General features: G+C 46.8%; 1 protein-coding gene across 2 annotated transcripts in view; it reads right to left on the bottom strand.

Annotated features, from left to right (window-relative positions):
• The window catches only part of ASTN1 (astrotactin 1), a 304,291-nt gene that overhangs the window by 86,260 nt on the left and 199,826 nt on the right, over positions 1–18,205 (bottom strand). For both annotated transcript variants that reach the window (XM_044916397.1, XM_021682607.1), the window contains exons 9-11: positions 11,378–11,452; positions 4,610–4,747; positions 3,943–4,093 (exon numbers count right to left, since the gene is read on the bottom strand). In XM_044916397.1, the coding sequence (XP_044772332.1) occupies positions 3,943–4,093; positions 4,610–4,747; positions 11,378–11,452 (364 nt within the window). The remainder of the gene's footprint in view (positions 1–3,942; positions 4,094–4,609; positions 4,748–11,377; positions 11,453–18,205) is intronic.

The raw sequence follows: 18,205 nt of genomic DNA, 5'->3' as shown, positions 1-18,205 counted from the left end.
CTAGCAAGTCTGTTCCAATCCCAATGCCATCTCCCACCCGTGGCTCCCAAGGATGTCAGCAGTATGACCTCCAGAGCCCATGAACATGTCACCTTACATGAGAGAAGGGGCTTTGCAAGTCAGGTTGAGATGGGGAGATTATCCTAGATTAGCCAGGTGGACCCAATGTAATCACAGAGTCCTTAAAAGTGGATGAGGGAAGCAGAAGATCAGAGAGCATGCGCTACAGAAGAATGGCCAGAAAAATGCAATGTCGTTGGCTTTAAAGATGCAAGAAGGGGACCATGAGCCAAAACCTGAAGGCAGACTCTAGAAGCTAGAAAAGACAAGGCAAGGGATTCTCCCCTGGAGCCTCCAGAAAGGAATACAGCTCCGCCAACACTTGATTTTAGCCCAGTGAGACGTGTGTTGGATTCTCACCTACAGAGCTGTAAGATAATAAATGAGTATTATTTGAAGCCACTCAAAACCCATGGTCATTTGTTACAACAGCAACAGGACACTAATACAGTAACTTTGCAGGACCTTATGGAACTTCACAGATCACAGAGCCCCTGCTTTTGTACTTTCCAGGGAGGGACTCCTGCTTCCCACCGTGGCACAGTGAGGACAATGGGTAGAAGTAAGACCCAAGTTATCAGCAGTGGGTGGCTGACCTCTGCTCTGGAAACCCTCCCAACAATTCACCAACCCCTGCTTTGGGAGGGTGGTCTGGTTTGGAACAGAGTGACCGTGGCTTCTACAGGTCTGTGCCTTTCATGGGCCATCTGTCTCCTGCCCTCAGAGACAACAGAAACAATAGGGCAATTAACTGGGTAGCAATTAACCCTGTGGGTGTCCATGCATAACCGAGAAACGTGTCCTGCCTTCCTCGAAAGAATGAAGATTGAGCGGCCAGGGCGCACCAGCCCCACCTGCCTGGCTGGCATCCAATCAGGAAAATATAACACAGGTACATCCTCTTGTCCCACATCTCTGCCACTTTCCCAGGTTCCTTAAGGGCCAGGTTGTTCTGAGTTCCTCATCTCTTTCTCCTTTCATGAAAACATGTCTTTCCTGAGAAGGCTTTCAGTTCAGCACCCAGAGAACTAACTGAATGGCAGGTTTCCGTGGAGTGGAGAACCGTAACGCAATTCTCCTGAACTGCAGTTTGGTGCCAGGTCGTCTGCTGTCCCCGGTCCACCTCCAGATGACCCGGGAATGCTCTGCTAACGCATCAGGGCTCTGGGACCACCCTGCTGTCCAGCTCAGCTCAGCGTGAAGCCCCTGATCTACTTCTCAGGACGAGCGCAAGGGTCATGATATGGCACATCAGCTCTCACCCCATCAGTCCTCCTGTCTCAGGGATCACGTGCTTTATGGCCAAGGAAAAAGTCAACTGAATGGCCTGCCAGCCAGTGGGCCCCTCCTTCCTCCAACCGCCGACGTGGACCAGGGACTTCAAAGTATTATGCTAATCCCAAGCACTGGTCTAATTGGGTGACTTTCAGCAGCGGCTCCGATTCTAAAATGCAGCGGACTTATTGCAAATGCATATTCATCGGAACTATTCCTGCTCGCTCTGTCTCACAGACTACAGTGCTAAAAGTACAAAAATACACCAGCAAGGCTACGTATGCCAAGTAAAAGGGGCTGGGATCACCGACAGAAGGCACTTGACAGGCAACCCTTCGGGGCTCGGGAAAGGGGCAGGGAGGTGGGTGGAGATGGAGAGCGTATGTGTGCATGAGTATGAAGGTGTGAGCACGCTCAAATTCATCCCGGACCAGCCGGGATGGGGGCGGGGTGGGGTGGGGAGAGGGATCCACGCATGTGCACACACAGTGTTTCAGGACTCAGAATGACCCGAGGGAGGAGTGAGGAATGAAAGGTTGAAATCTGAATGAAGAAATGCAGGTTGAATAGGAGGGAAAAATGTGTCTCAGCTGGAAGCTCCATTAGACAGTGAAATTGTCTCCTGAGGGACCTGGTTGGGAAGCTCCCTGTTTAAGACATCTGAAAGTGGACCGGCCAAAGGGAGGGGAGCGCTGTGGGACATCACCTTACCTCCTGGCTGCCTCTGGAAGACACAACCTACAGAACACTTTTCTTTGTCCTTTCCTGATGGTCCTCTGTTCCGCTTTCCCTTCCTTTGATGGACCGGCCAGGTCTCCGCCTACCTGCCCCTCCGCTCTCTCTCTATTCTTTCCCTCCTCAGATGAATCAAGCTCCAGTCAGCAGCTGCCTAATCTGTGAAAGCATGGGGAGGCCTTAGGGCTGAGAGAGTCCCACCCTGGATCCCAGGCACTTATCCATCTTTGATGGAGCACAGCTCCGGGAACAGAGCAAGTGCTCAGAGACCGGGAAGGGGGTGTGTGAAAGATGGACTGGCCCAGCCTCCTCACAGCTTGCCCTGCTCCAGGTCCCCTTACCGGAGCACAGCTGTTAGACTGGGAAGTGGGAGGTGGCACCGTGTTCTCCCTGAGCTGGAGGCTCCTGGCCCTGCCCCAGAAACACTGCAGAACTACGCGTCTCCATGAACCAGATCTCCCTCTCCTTTACACCCGCTTGATACCTGGCTTTGCTGCTTTCTTTCTCTGTCCTCTCCTCTCTGTGAGGATTGCATCATTCCGCCCTTAAAAGAAAGGAGGGCTGGCGACAGACAACAGTGTTGAGGGGCACAAACATGCCAACAGAAAGGTACCAGCAGCTGAGGGCTTCATCCAATCCTGCCTCCCTTTACCTGCCGGGTTCAGTCACTCTTCATCCACAGTGCAGGAGCGACTTAGCACACTCTCAACCAAATGGCCTTTCTAGGTCCTAGCATCCCATATTTTAGTTCCCATAGCTGATAACAAAGTAGAAAATCACCTTGGCGAAGTAGGAGTTCATTGCCAGGGTCTCAAAGGAGACATACTTTTATTTTTCTCTACCATTCCTGGCGTAACTTACTTCTTTCATCATTCTGGCCTTAGGTAGGTTTCTCCTCAAATCTCCTGCTACAGTCATTTGACCCAAGACAAAGGTAGAATTTCCTATTACAGTCAATACAGTCGAATTCCTATCAGAGTCAATGTCATACTATTCAGCAGCTAATTACTTCTCGAATTGTTTGGCAGTATCCCTCACCAAGTAGATTGTAACATTGGAAACAAAGAATCCTGCTATATAATTCATGAAATTTCCCTAGGATAGTGATAGTACACACAGTAGGTGCTCCATAAATATTTCTTGATTAACTGACTGGTGATTAGCTTCTCATCTCTGTCAAGAGAAAATTCATAATTTATTTTTTTATTATTTATTTATTTATTTTTAAGATTTCATTTATTTGTGGGAAAGAGAGAGCACAAGCAGGGGGGAGGGACAGAGGCAGAGGGAGAGGGAGAAGCAGGCTCCCCGCTGAGCAGGGAGCCTGCACCACGCAAGGCTCCATCCCGGGACCCTGGGATCATGACCTGAGCTGAAGGCAGATGCTTAACTGACTGAGCCACCCAGGTGCTCCTTATTCTTTCTTTCTTTATTTATTTTAGAGAGAGGTGGGGGGAGGAGAGAGAGAGAGAGAGAGAATATTAAGCAGGTTCCATGCCCAGCACAGAGCCTGGCCCCGGGCTGATCTCACAACCCTGAGATCGTGACCTGAACCGAAAACAAAAGTCAGCCACTTGATCGACTGAGCCACCCAGGTCCCCTGAGAAAATTCGTAATTTAGATCAGACAGTGCTGACAACTAGAGAGGGATCATTTTTCACCTTCTTTCTCTCTTTTTTTAAAGATTTTATTTTTAAGTGATCTCTACACCCAGCATGGGGCTCGAACTCACAACCTCAAGATTAAGAGTCGCATGTTCTACCAGCTAGCCAGCCAGGCGCCTTCTCTTTTATTCACACGTATTTTCATCTATGTATCTGCATTACTTCTTACCCTGTGCCCCCCCCACCCCAACTGATGGGGCGGACATACCACGCAACCAGTGGAGTCCAGCTTGCGGTCTGAGATGCAGCGGAAGTTCTTACTGCAGCCCCCGTTATCCTTGCTGCAATCCCGCACTGGCCCAAAGGAATCCAGCAGAACCTCCAGGCTGTCAAAGGAGGACGAGGTCATCAGCTCCTCTCTGTGGGGAGACGGGGGGGGGGGGGGGGGGAGGAGTCAAGGGACTTCAGGTGCAACAAGTAGCATCACATTCCAAGTTCCTATCTAGTCAACCGTGTCACGTCTCGCTCTCGCTCACACAGAGTAAAGATCAGCCACACTCTGAGCCTTGAACTAACAAATTATGGACACTCTCCATATCTGGGAAATGAGCTAAGGCTATAATGCCTGGTCAAAGAAGGAGGTCTAAACTTGGGCAAGGAAATTAACATTTTATTGCCTGTCAGTCCTTAGGGGATGTGGGAAGTGCTTACAAACTCTAATTTTATGTCCTCTCCCAGAGCATGAGCCTTGGGGTGTGCGATATTGACCCAGATAGAGTAGATGCTGGCACTTCGTACTGGGAATCGGAAGGCAGCTTGCCAACTTCCCCTTTCAGCTTGTTGTGATTCCTTCCCTAGCTCCTTGGGCCTTCAGGTAGTTCCTCACTCAGCTCCCCACGCCAAGTGTGGCCTCGGCTCCCTGGGCCCAGACGCACCTGACCTCCACAGCGTCCTCCATCACTGTCATGTCCGTTTTACACTTCGCGGAAGGGTTAATGGCCAGTTCAGCCGGTGGGATCACAAAGCTCTTGCTGAGGGGCAGCCACATGCCCTCCCCAAGGGTGTAGGTGAATCTGCAGGGACACCCAATACCAGGTGGTTACGGCGGGGGGGCCAGCAGCCCGCAGGAGGACCGAGCCTTCTGCTGTCACGGGGTTCCTTCTCAGCCCTCGCCACCTCTTCAGAAAAGGGAGCTAACGGCCATTCTGTGGACAAGACGACTGAGCCCAAGGGAGGCAGAGAGGCCTACTCCTGCGCACCTGTCCGGCCATCTGGGAGAACTGATGGTGGCACCCACTCACCAGTTGTTGGAAGTGGTTTTTACCAAGCCCTAGGAAATCCAATTCCAGTTTCCTTCAGATGTGAAGCTGGGCTTCCTCAATCCTAAGTCAGATATAACTGGAAGAATTTTGATTGAAGCGACAGGCTGGCCTCCCACCATCCCCATCCCTCGGATTACACACTCAGTGGTAGTGGTGGTTGCTCTCTGTGCCCGGAGAAACCCTACCAGGGGAAAGGAAGTGAGAAGCTCCCCGTGTTCTGGTTGTTGTGTGATGCACACAGAAACAGCTTAAGCCAGGAGCCCCAGGGAGAGGAGAAGAGGATGAACAGAACAAGCCTGGATGTATTCTCCGAACTCCTACCCACACCCTCAGCTAATGTCTGTAACCCTCGGGAGGCAGGGGAGATTGTGTTGTGTTTTTTTTTTTTTTAAATTCTTATAACAGGGGCTAAAAGGAATAAAAGAATCAATCAGCATTTCAAGGGAGAGCTTAAGGAAACCATGAAAGATTATTTGTTTATTTATTCATTCATTCTATTTCAAAGGCATTCAAATACGCTGTGTTCACAGTCAATAACAGTCTATGGGATAAAAGCCAGTGTGGGTGGGATATCACAAGGCTGTGGCAGTCTGGCGGCCCCTTCCAACTTTAAAGCAGAGGGAGGAACAATTGAAGAATGCCTACAATTAGAAAGAACCCAGCCCTGGCTTGATCAGCATGCTGGTCACAGAGCACCACTTCAGAATCTCGCTCTTACCTCTCCCTTAACCCACACACTCCCTTCTCCACTCCCTGGGATTGCCGGAGATGCTAGGAAACCAGACTGATGGCATGAGATCTTTTATGAGAAATGTAGCGCTCTGGAATGCTGGCTGCAGAGAATACCCATAGACCAAGGCTCGCGAGATTTTCACCCACTCCTTGAATGACAGCCCTAGGAGCTAGAACGGCTGAAAGAAGAGAAGGCAGGTGCCTAGGGGAGAGGCAAAACCACTGAGCATGTGGGATATGGCCAGGATTTGGGAGATGGTTCCCTCATTCCCAACCTCACTCTTGGTCCCCTACTTCTCTGACCTGCTGGGCAAATCTCCGCATTAAGCAGCACTGAAATATCAACAGTGCCTCTTGCTCTGAAGGAGGCCCTCAACTCTTCCCAGCCGTGGGGACAGAAGGCAATAGTTGGGGCTAGGTCTGTGCAGGGACACAGGGAGGGGTCTGCACCAGGTGAGGGAGGCCCGTTAGTAGGGGACAGAAGAGGACACCTGCCAAAACTGAAGGCCTGCCAGCCCCTTCACACACACACACACACACACACACACACACACACACGCACGCACGCACGCACCCTCCCTCACCAGGCAAGATTAAAGAGCCAATTCAGGGCAAGTGATTGCCCCAAAGTGCTTGGAATTTGGAACTTAGGGTTGAAGTGGGTCGAAGGCAACAACATGTGAGTAGTTGTGCTGACCCTGCATTTCAGGATGGACATTCTTGAGGGCAACGTTACAGTAGGCAGGCTGGGCTGAGGGCACCACTAATATTATAAATAATCTGTTGTTTCCGAGGGAACATATGCAAGTTTGAATGGTACTGGGAGGAAGCAGTTTATTTGTTTATTTGGACATAGAGGTGAATTTCTGTTTTCTATTTTGGTTATAAAATTACAAGTTTGCACAGATGCAGAGCAACAAATCTGGGACCTGTAGCTTATAATTTATGAAACAGGTTTTAGGAAACAGTTGGCAGTTCTAGCATATTTCTGATGGTTAATTTTCCTTTTGGAAGAGAGTCCCATGTCTCTCCATTTCAGCTTCCCTTCCTCTGCATGCAGCAACAACTCAAAGGGAACAGGAAGCTACCTTTTCCTCCAGCTAACACTGCTCAATGCATCTAAGACCTACAGAGCAAAGTGTACATCTCCAAAGATGCCATTCCCACCCACTTCTTCAGCTTCTCCTTAAACCAAACACTGCCTCACACTTTGTGCTTCTACGGTGCAAGCTGACTGTAGCTCCTAAAGTCACCTTCATTTTCTCACCTCTTTGCCTTTGCTCTTGATGATCCGTTCTGAATTTGCTTCCCTTTATTCTTTGCTGGATGCCAGTCATTTTAAAACTCAGTTAAAATTCCCACCCCTTCCAGAAAGCCCTCCAGGATCTTCAGGCTCAACTTCAGGCTGAGAAATGGACGCTCCTCTGTGCACACACATGGCCCCTGGCTGCCCTGGAGATGTTGAATTGTGCCCACCTTTTCCTTTGTCTGTCACCACTCAGAAGAATGTGCTCTCTTGGATGGCATCTTTGTTTTCCCATTGCCTAACACAAATTTTTGGCCCAAGGGGTGGGGGTCACTCCATAAGTATTTATTGACTGATCAATAAGGAGATTTAGTTATGTTCTCTAGTTTGCACAGTCTACAGGGGGATATAATCTCCATTTTCAAATTTAAAAGTAGAAGTGATGGTGAAGATTATCCTTCATTTAGAGCAGGACAGGGCTTAATCTCTGGGTTTGAATGGATTTAGTGGTCAAGAAGGATCTGGCTTTCACGTCGTGAGGAATTCGCAAAGTGCCCAGTAGTTTCTGAGACATAACACTGGACCACATTAGCAAGAAAAAACAGTGTGATCTTCAATCCCTGGTAGGGCCAAGGTGAAACCTACCGAGGAAGCAGTCAGGTGTGGCTGAGACTAACCTCACTTGAGAAATCTCACCATGACAGGTGCTCCATAGATTTGCTCCATTTATCCTCACAACAGTCCTCTGAGGTTGGTCACTTGGCTCCATTTCACTGATTTGTCAATTAAGATTGTAAGGAGCTTAGCAACCTCCCAAAGGTCACCTCTCCGTAGGAAAGATAGGGTTTGGTGTACCCAAGTAAGGCTCACAGAGCTTTCCAGCCCATACTGGCTCATGCCTATGAGATTCTAAAGTTTTCTTTCCTCTGCAAAATTTACTGAGTAACTCCAAAAACCAAATATAGAACAAACTGTCAGAGAAAAAGCTGTGTCCCGAAATCTCATCTGTCCCTCATTCATACAGATTTGGCAGGAATGACTTCAAAAAGCCACCAAAGAGAAATTGGGAGAGCATCTGGAATGCTTTCCCAAGTTGGGCCTTCTCTCGTGACAGCTGGTGGTGACCACTGCAGTTGATGGCTCAGCTGTAGCCTGAGTCGTGCACACGACAGTGTTGAACTAGCTTAAAACTTCTGTTCAGAGGTCAATACTTGCCAGAGAGCACTGGACAGAATAAGCCTATACACTCACTGCAGCTTGGCATCAAAAAGAATGTGAGGAAATGGATGAATAGCTCTTGGCCTGGCATCTCCACTCTTCTCCAGAGCAGGCCAGTCCAGGATGAATTGTTGTTCCCAGTGACACATGTACTCATGTGGGAAGGAAGGTCTCTGAGAGAGAAATCTGGTCTGCACCAATCCCTTTCACCAAAGGGTCTAGTGGAATGGGATGATCCTAGCCACAATGGAAAGGACATCTCTGGGACCACCCTGGGTTTGCTGAGAAGACTTAGCTGGAGGTTCAGCTTTCTCGGACCCTTTGAGTCTAGCCTGGGCCCTTCCCAGCTTCTTTGGGATTGCAGATTACTGAGGCTGGGTTGGGTATCAAGGTCCTTTATTAATCTGATTTCAAGTCCTTAGGAAACACCTGAAATGATCAACTACAGATATTTACTGGAGATCTACTGTGTTCCAAATTGTGTGTTAGATGTTAAATATTTAAAGCCATATAGGGTACTATCCTTTCCCTCAAGAAGACAACCATTTCACTGGGGAAATAAATAGGCAAATAAAAATAAACATGAGATAAAATAATTGACACATAAATATTACAGTCACTACATTACAGATATTTGGAGGGGAGAAAGTCATTGTGGGTTGGAGAAGCTTTAGAACAACATTTCTCAATCCTGGGTAGAGATCAGGATTACCATGGTGCTTTGAAAGAACTTTTATGGCCTGGCCCCACATCTCAGAACTTTCCAATTAATTGGTTTGTGCCGGGTAAGATCACTGGTCATTTCTGAAGCCGACTGGGATTCTCCTGGAGGACCAGGGTGGGAGAACAATTTTTGGATGAAACTGTAAATTCTTTGAAGTCAGGGACTATCTCAGTCATATTTGTTTGATCAATCCAAAACATCTAAACCAGTTTCTTGCAATGGTGTAGACCATGAAAATGGGTAGTGTTTATATTAGGAGGAGAATATATATTCTTGTTAGAGGAAAGAGGATGAGCCACAGTGCAGAGGAGGAACTCTTCAAGTTGCTGGGGACAGTGGATCAGGTAGGGAATAGATTTGACTAAGAACAGAAGGTTCCACAGGAGAAGAGCAATATATAATACAGACTTGTATACTGACATTCAACAGCAGAAAGACTCAAATGTCAGAAATGTGCGGTGGCTTGGAATTCATCAGGACACTAACTCATAGGTGAGCAGAATAGCAAGTAAATAGTCCTTAGCTTCTTTAAGAGATTACGGTCACTGACCAGGTCACAGAATTTTCCAGAATAGCCACTGGCAGTTGGTTTACTCAGATCCCAGAGTGGTTTCGATTAAAGTTCCTAATACCTGTAACAGGTAAATCATGACCCACTGCATTTGTCGGAGAGACTAGTTATTGTCACGTTAGGGACCAACATGATTGATTACTGCACTGGCTCCCGAAATAGTTGACTGAAAGGGTCAAACTATGCAACTGACCCCTCGGTAGTGCTAGGGCATCACATTCAGTTGGCAGCTAACAAACTTGAAAAGAATAAATGGTGCTTGTGGGGATGGAAACACAGTTCTTATGCAGGTTCTGCTCTAATGGCAATTTCATTAAGGTCCCTGTTTTTCAAAGTGTTAGTTTCTGACTTTTAGGGGAGAGGAAACTTATCCACATTAATCAGCCAAACTCCACGAGGCTCTCCATCTGCCTTATCTTTATCACCCTTCGAAGGTCCTCGCAGACCAGCATCAGAAAACGAGAGAAAAAAGTCAGCCAAATGATAAATCACTGTTGGAAAGTTTAAATGCCCAAGTCGTAGTCTAAGGAATATAGCTGACATCTTGTGTAGCACAAATCCTCAAAAGCAGCCTCCGGCCAATGCCATTAATGTGACCTAGCCTCCCTGGGGAGAGACATTCAGGAGGGAAAAAGGCAAGGGGAGGCCCTGTGAGGAAGTGATTCTGTAAATCTGCGCTTTTACTAAGAGCACACCTTAAGAGAACACTGCAGGGGCCAAACCCGGTCCATCTGGAGCCAGCAGGGAGGTGGGGGCAGGAGAAGCTGGGGCAGAGGACCCACCTCTAGGCGGCAAATGCAGGAGCAAAAGGAACACCTAGGCCCAGGACTGGCTGACAGGGAGGGTCTGGGGAAGGAAGGGCCTGGAAAGGGAGCGGTGAATACATGAGACTCAGCGTATTATAGGAGTGCAGGGAAAAGGAAATGAGGTTTCCATCTGCCTCACACTGCTCCCCATTCCTCCCATAGTGCCTTGCGCTAGCTTAATGCATACTTTGACATCAGACCCTCCTGCAGCCCTGCTGACTTCCTCTTCCTGGGGACATGCACGTGGAGGGAGACGTATTCACATCCACATTGCCAGGCCACATGCAATCTCGGGCACTTAGCTGGTAGTTAGCAGATGCACATTGTGCTGCACATTCACTGAGTGACGGATAGATTGAAAGAATAAATGGATGGTAAGATCTTAGTTTGGCAATAAACATGTATTCCAGCTAAAGCCTGGTGCGAATGAAACTTTATGAAAATCCAATAGTTCACAGCGGCACCCAGGCCTTCCTCTGCTTGTTGACTTTTTCAGCTTGTGCTATTCCAGGTGTGTCGGTAGAAATTTGGGAGGGACCAGACACATCCAATTTGTTTAGGAGGGTGGTAGGGAGAAGAAAATAATAATGAAGTAGAGCTGAGAAAAGGAGGCGGCAGGGGTGGGACAGATTCATTTTGAGCAAGATTTTATGAAAAAGGTGCAAATTAGATGCAAAATGGTGAAGCAGAAACTGACATTAATTGCCTGCTCTGTGCCTGCAATTTCTGTGCCACGGGCTCTCCCTGCATTATCTCATATATTCCCCACAGCAATAGAACTAGGCATATGACGTAGCCCCACTTAACAAACACGGAAACTGGAGGCTCCAAGAGGCTAAGTAAATTACGGGGGTTCACAGAGCAGGCAAGGAAGGAAACCAGGACCGAAACAGTTGTCTGCCCTCCCAAGTTCTCCATGGTGTCACCAGGCAAGAGTGCGGGGCGGGTGCTTTGGTTACGAGGAGGGCAGAACTGCTAAACGTGGTTCCCAGGTTATACTTTATCTCTAGGAAAGAAAGTTCAGTGGAAAGTGGGTCATGGGGCTTGTAGACATACATAAGCAAGTCCCTAGACAGCCACTTACCTGAATATTTTATCAGAAGGCTGTTCTCCCAAAACCAGGTCAAAGCCCCGCTGAAATATTGTGTAAGGCCAAGGCCTAAAAGGAGAAACATCGTTCAATTAAAATCAACTCCACAAACACTCTCAGAACATCCACTTTGTGCGAGAGGCACCATGCTGGGTACTGGAGACCCAGAGACAGAGAGGACCTCATCCCTGCCCTCCAGAGACTCCCACAGACGGGAGCTCACACGAGACACTGAATGCTGGAACCAGACCAAGAACGGTTTCAACGTAAAAATCACTGAACCACTAGGAAAGTGGGATGTCATGGGCAGGACAACAACTACATAGAGAGTAAAATTATATTAAGGTGGACCTCACATAGCTGTAATTCACGGTCCTTCCGATGCAGACCTAACAGACAGACACTTAGATTTGCCTCACTTAAAAAAAGAGGAGCAGCATGATGTCTTGGGGAAAACGAAACCTCTGGAATCAGACAGTTCTGGGTTCAAACACTGTTCTGCTCTTGACCCAACTGGCTTACTGTGGACAGCTTATTTGCCTTGTGGAGTCTAATCTCCTCTTTGGTAAAAATAGGGTTAATAACGGCTGCCTCCAGACCACTGTGAAGATGAAGCAAACCTCTTAGGCCAAAGCCACAGCTCCCATGGGGTCCTTAACATGCCCCCTTTCCCTACTCAAAATGACATGAGGATTCTGGGTCTTGGAAGGTTCCAGATGTTTTCAAACCTTTTAATGTCATTCATTCAAGCAGAAACAATTGAAATGGTATTTTTAAATAATTCTTAACTACAAGTCTCCCTTGTGAGCTTCTAGGTTTTGTCACCTACACTTGAAAGTTAGCAAAACTATTTCATTTAAATAGTACATATCTTTTGGCTAACCCAAATGTCTAACCCCAAAATTATTTACTCAAAATTATTTGAGCTAGACTTAGTGAAGCCCAGGATTGTGTTGGGTACTAGATATCGTGCGTCCTGGGTGAACTGAGCCCTTGTTCCCATGGAACTCAGTCTCAAAACTAACCCAAGGATTAAAGATTTTACTGTAGACATGCCTTTGGTTTTCAAGAACCAGAAAAAGTCAGCAGAATAAATTGACATAATTATGATTTGGGGCTAATGTTGGGGACTAACCCAGGGGTTGTCAGTGTGGGTGATATCACCCAGTAGAGTGCATTTGGGGACATTCATGGTTGTTCTTTAATAACACGAGCTTGGGGGACATTGCTGGCATTTAGAGGGCAGGGCTAGAAAGGCTAGAAGAGTACAGTGCTTAGGATAGCTCTGCGTAACAAAGCAATTCCATATGTCCTGCAAACTACTGAATGTCTCACTACACATTTACATAGGTGAAAACTTGCCTATCGTGACCTGAGCCAAGATGCTAACTCCATTTACATATAAGCACTAAGCAGCTTGTACTGTTTGGATATATGACACATTTTCTACTTGCATAACTACAATGTAAATCGAGGGAAGATGATACATCATTAGAAATTTTACCAAGACTTGTTCATAAGTTTGGAAAATGGTATCATTGTCCACAATGCTGTTCATGATTTTTGAATCATCAATACAGCACATCCGGATCAGTCTATATTGCTCTTACATATATTGTATATCATATATTATTTTACATATTACATTATGATGAATCAACATCAGGTGCAAATGTCTGTGAAGACTTTATTATTTCTCTTATTGCAATACTACCACAGCATTTACACATTAAAATGGTTACTCTATAATTATAAATTACTTTCTTTTTATTTCTCTTTTAATCACTGTTAAGGCATTATATTTATAGTTGAAATCTTGCATATGTAGATTTTATTATTTATGAATTTCATGTAAGGATTATAAATGGGGTTAAAAAATTTATTATAAAACAGGGTGTTGGGTCTGATAGGGTTGAGCACCACCAACTTAACTAGTTAACCAATTAACTAGCCAAAGGAGTTAATAGTTGCAAGGGAAGCCATTAGGACTACATAAAGAAGTGGCTGGGATGAATGCATCTGCTTTTTATGCTTACTATTTATAAACCCTTTACTCCTGGAATTCAATTTAGAAATACCCTGAAGCAACTAGAATTGGCTCCAAAAAGTACCCCACACTGTATTATGAACAACCTCTGCATCAAATAAACAGTTCTCCCCCTTGTGTTTTTCGTGTTTGTTCTCTTTATTGGAGGTGAACCCACAAAGAGGGGTTTGAATATGGTTCTTTTTTTGCTGAACAGCAAGTGGTGGCTTATGGGCAGCTAAAAATTATGTATTAATTCAAGAAAAAGTCTAGAAGTCATGAGGAAAAAAGTCCCCCATGATCTTTGACACCTACTGAAAGGGCAGTAGAAAAAGAAGGACATGCAACTTTATCTCGCTGTTGGGTAAAATCACATTTTATTTACTATCTGTTTAGTAATTTTAAATAACACATATTTTGCCTTCGAGTCATCTCCAGTACTCAAAACTGGTACAATGTGTAATTAGAGTTAATTCTTGGCTTGGTTCCTAGGTTGTTTGAAAATATATTTTGAGGAGCCAAATTTCAGGACTGGCGTTGATTACAATGTGAACAATTAACTGCGTAGAATAACATAAATAAACCTGTATGCAAGCCATAGGTAATAAATCAATTGAGTCCACTGATTAAGCACACATCAGCATGTTGCTAGGTAGCTCAAACCAAAGAGCCCTCCTGTTCTCAAGGGGCCTGGAGATTGAGAAAGACAACTCAAATTCCAAGGGCGCAGATGTGCAGGGTAGAACTTGCCTAGATCACAATGAGAGGCGGCAGGGTACAGCAATTAGGACATGGGTTCCGGAACCAGCCTGCCTACTTCCAATTCCAGCTTCACCACCCAATCACTGTGTGATCTTGAGCAAGTCCCTTAATCATTGTGTCCCCATTTCCTCACCTGCAAAATGAGGTTGATGGAAACAATTATATCTGTTTGGCAAGGCTGTCACGAGGAGGAACGATTTAATACAGCTTAAGTGTTCAGAACGGTCTCTGGCATTTAGGGAGTGTCCTACAAGCATTTGCTAAAAAAGTTAAATTTATCGGTTACCCAAATCAAATATAAATACTCTAGCAAGGAGATTCCCTAATTTCTCTGCAGGAAGAGGTGCAAATGGAATGGTAACACCAGGCTTTAACTCAGATTATACACGTATGTGTGTTGCCTGCCATGGTCATCATTACCCAGGATGAACATGGGAACACCAAAGCTCCCTGCCCCCCACCGCCCACCCAGCCATCACTTCACAGGACAGTGATGATACAGTATTGACATTAAATACACAGAGAGGGGGTTAGGGCATCCTGTGAAATGGTGAGCATTGCGAACTACTCCAGCAAAGGAATAAAAGAGAATTTATTCATTTTCTTCCCACTGGTCAAGGATGATCTGTCAAAGAGATGGGGATTCTTGTTTGATTTATTTACCAAATATTTATGGGGGGCCTATTGTGTGTGAACTGTGATACTAGGCAACAAGAGTTGGGATAAAGAGATTCTTGCCCTCAAAGGAATCTACAGTCTTTCTGAAGAAACCCATATATGTCCGGGCAAACAGAAGGGAACGAGTAAACGGGAAGGGGAATGGAGTTCCGGGAGGTAAGCTAGGTGGTAGGGCAGCGGTAGAGCGCTGGGAAGGCTGGGGGTTGGCGGTGCCTGGAACAGTAACAGTGGGGAGCTGGGTGCACATGAGTGGAGAGGCTCCAGGGGGCCACACGGGAAAAGGCAGGGGTAACATGATGAAGAGCTGGACCTAACAGCGCCAGAAACACTTGGGAACTGAGTTACCCGTGACCACCTGACAGGGGAAAGGCGTCGGTATCAGGGCTGTCTGGGTAGAGGTCCAAGTCAGAAGCCCATCACTGAGTCCTATATCCAGGCTGACGCGGACATTGCCTAAGGGATGCTTGGAAACAGGGCCCTATGGCCCTCCAATGGTCCCTTTCCTCTCTTTGCTTTGTTTTTCACTCTTCAGGTTTTTATTCTCTCAAAATGGCTGAAGCACATGGTGGAGACTTGGCCCCAGTGGCGGCAGCTCATGTCTTTAGATGTTCACTCCACAGAGGGGAGGCTCCCCCTCCTCGCTAGGAAAGCATAACCCATGGAGGAACTGCTTGACATGTCGTGAATCAGACGAGCCACCTGGACCAATCTCTGGGGCCAGGGAAGGAGAGACATCTAAGCAGACGCAATTCCCATTTGGGTTTTAAGGCTCGAACTGGGAGGGGGAGTGAATGTCAAAGAGAATAATAATTTCCACCTCAGCCTCTATTTGCTTGTGGGGCAAAAGTGTTGCCTCCATCAGAAGTGGGTGGCATCCCTGAGCAGATCGTGTCAAGATTAGTTCTGTGGAAAGAGCGCGAGGCCGTGGAGTTGCCCAACGGTAGCATCAGGCCGGGTGTGGGCACGAGGTTGAACCTTACCGTTGGAAGGAAACTTCACTCTCTTGACTCCAGCTTAGATGTGTGGCCTCCAATATTCTGTGTCCTGCGCTGGACAAGCCAGTCACAGCTTGTTCGCTGAGGAACATTAGCAGCCTCAGAAGTCAGAATAGAGTTTATCTGTTGGTTAATTTCTGCATTCTGACCAATCAAGACCCTGAAGGCTGCCCCCCCTCCCATGGGGGCAGCGACAGATGGCCTAGATTTGGGGGCAATCACAGGCCAGCATGACAACCAGGTGGGACCCATGGCCTCAAGCAGGAGCAAAATCCCTGCTGCAGTAATGGGACACACAGCAGCCTGTGGGACACACACCCAGACTGGGGAAGCTGGGAACTATTAGTCATCTTTTATTTGCCTTTTCCTCTCTCCCCATCTCACACTATACCCACAGTCTACGCAGACTCTCCTAAGCACGGGCAACTCCCAGACTTTCAGCTTCTCTCCTTAACTCTTCCTCTTCTTCCCCAGGACACATCAGCAGTCATGGGGTTTTCCCCTTTGGTCTTGGTGTTGGGCTGGGCCAGAAGCTGGCTGTGGCCTTGACTTCACCTGACTGGGCCTTTGGGCATTTCTTCCACTATGTTACCTAGACATAAATGAGCGGGTGAACATTCTGCACGGTCAGCCTGACTGGGCGATCCGTTCACACCAGCTCTGGCAGTGCAGGAAGAGACCACTTCTTCTGTGGACAAGTGTTTCAAGTGCGGCTTTTTGATTAAGAGCAGCTTTCTACCTAACAGTGGCACCTAGAAACGGAGCTTAAAAGCTTTTGGTCAGCATGTCTGGTGATGGGCTTCCTTGTGGAGAGCTCAAAAGACTCATCACCTGGCGGGGAGAGGGGGAATAGAAGTAGATAGATGGATAGATAGATAGATAGATAGATAGATAGATAGATAGATAGGAGGGAGGGAGGGAAGGAGGAAGAAAGGAAGGAAGGAAGGAGCAGAGGGGATAGAGAGACCAGAGAGAATGCATACATGTATATATGTATGTATGTATGTGTGTGGGGGGGTGTGTGTGTGTATACTTCAATGAAGAGAGAGAGAAAGTTTCAGATGCAGGTACTGATGAGTAAGGCACATCGTGATGAGCTTATAGAAACCAGGAGCTTCTTTTGAAGTTATATATGCCTCCACCTGTCACTAAAGAGAACATTTTAGAAATGAAAATAATTTACCCACAGTTAAATAAAAACACATCCTTTTAAGCTTTCCCGATGTTTCTATAGGATGCTTTAGGGCCTGGGGACCCTTGCCAATGTTGTTTCTTTTCTTTCGTTTTTTTTTATAAAGATTTGAAGGGGCACCTGGGTGGCTCAGTTGGTTAAGCGTCTGCCTTCAGCTCAGGTCATGATCCCGGGGTCCTGGGATCGAGCCCTGCATGGTCTGGGCTCCCTGCTCAGTGGGGAGCCTGCTTCTCCCTCTCCCTCTGCCCCTCCCCCCTGCTTGTTCTCTGTCTCTCTCTCTCTCTCAAAAAATAAATAAGATCTTAAAAAAATAAAGATTTAAAAAATTTATTTATTTTATTTTAGAATGAGAGAGAGTGTGAGTGGAGGGAGGGGCAGAGGGAAAGGGAGAGAATCTCCAGCAGACTCCACCTGAGCACAGAGCCCTATGCGGGGCTCAATCTCACCACCCTGAGATCATGACCTGAGCCGAAACCAAGAGTCAGACACTTAACTAAATGCTCCACCCAGGTGCCCCAGATGTTGTTTCTTTACCCGAAATTTCTCTCCCTCCCATTGATGTGGTAACTTAGATTATTCTTTTAAGTCTGGCTTAAAAATTACTTCTCAAAATAGACCTTCCCTGGTGCCCCAAGACTAGGTTACGCCTCTTGTTATATAAAGCACACTTTCCTTTATAAAACCTATACATCAAATCACTTTATTATATATTCAGTTGATATTTCCCCTCATCAGATATAAAGAGCTGTGCCATGATCTTTGCTCTCCCTTCACCATCTAGCGTAGCACCATCACGGAGCAGGGGCTCCATAAAGAACTAGACTACGTGACAAATGAGGCTGGACCCAGGTCTGAGTCCCGGAGCAGGCAGTCCATCGCAGCCCGCAGCTCAGGCAAGGCACTTACTTTCTCTCAGCCTCGGTAGCATCATGCACAAAATGTGAGAAAACAGTACTTAGACTTGTATACACATGAGTGTGTCCTAGCACAGCGCCTGCCACACAGAACAAAGTCAACAATACTAGTTACTGTCATTATAACTAACATTACCATCTGATGAACAGAAAATGCATTTCTAACATTACATTTAAAAAAATAAACCGTGGGGCGCCTGGGTGGCTCAGTCGGTTAAGTGTCTGCCTTCGGCTCAGGTCGTGATCCCAGCCAGG

The sequence above is a fragment of the Neomonachus schauinslandi genome, chromosome 6 (genome assembly GCF_002201575.2).
Source record: "Neomonachus schauinslandi chromosome 6, ASM220157v2, whole genome shotgun sequence".
NCBI lineage: Eukaryota > Metazoa > Chordata > Mammalia > Carnivora > Phocidae > Neomonachus > Neomonachus schauinslandi.
Note: the sequence above shows the minus strand (reverse complement) of the source record. Positions and strands in the feature narration are given on the sequence as shown.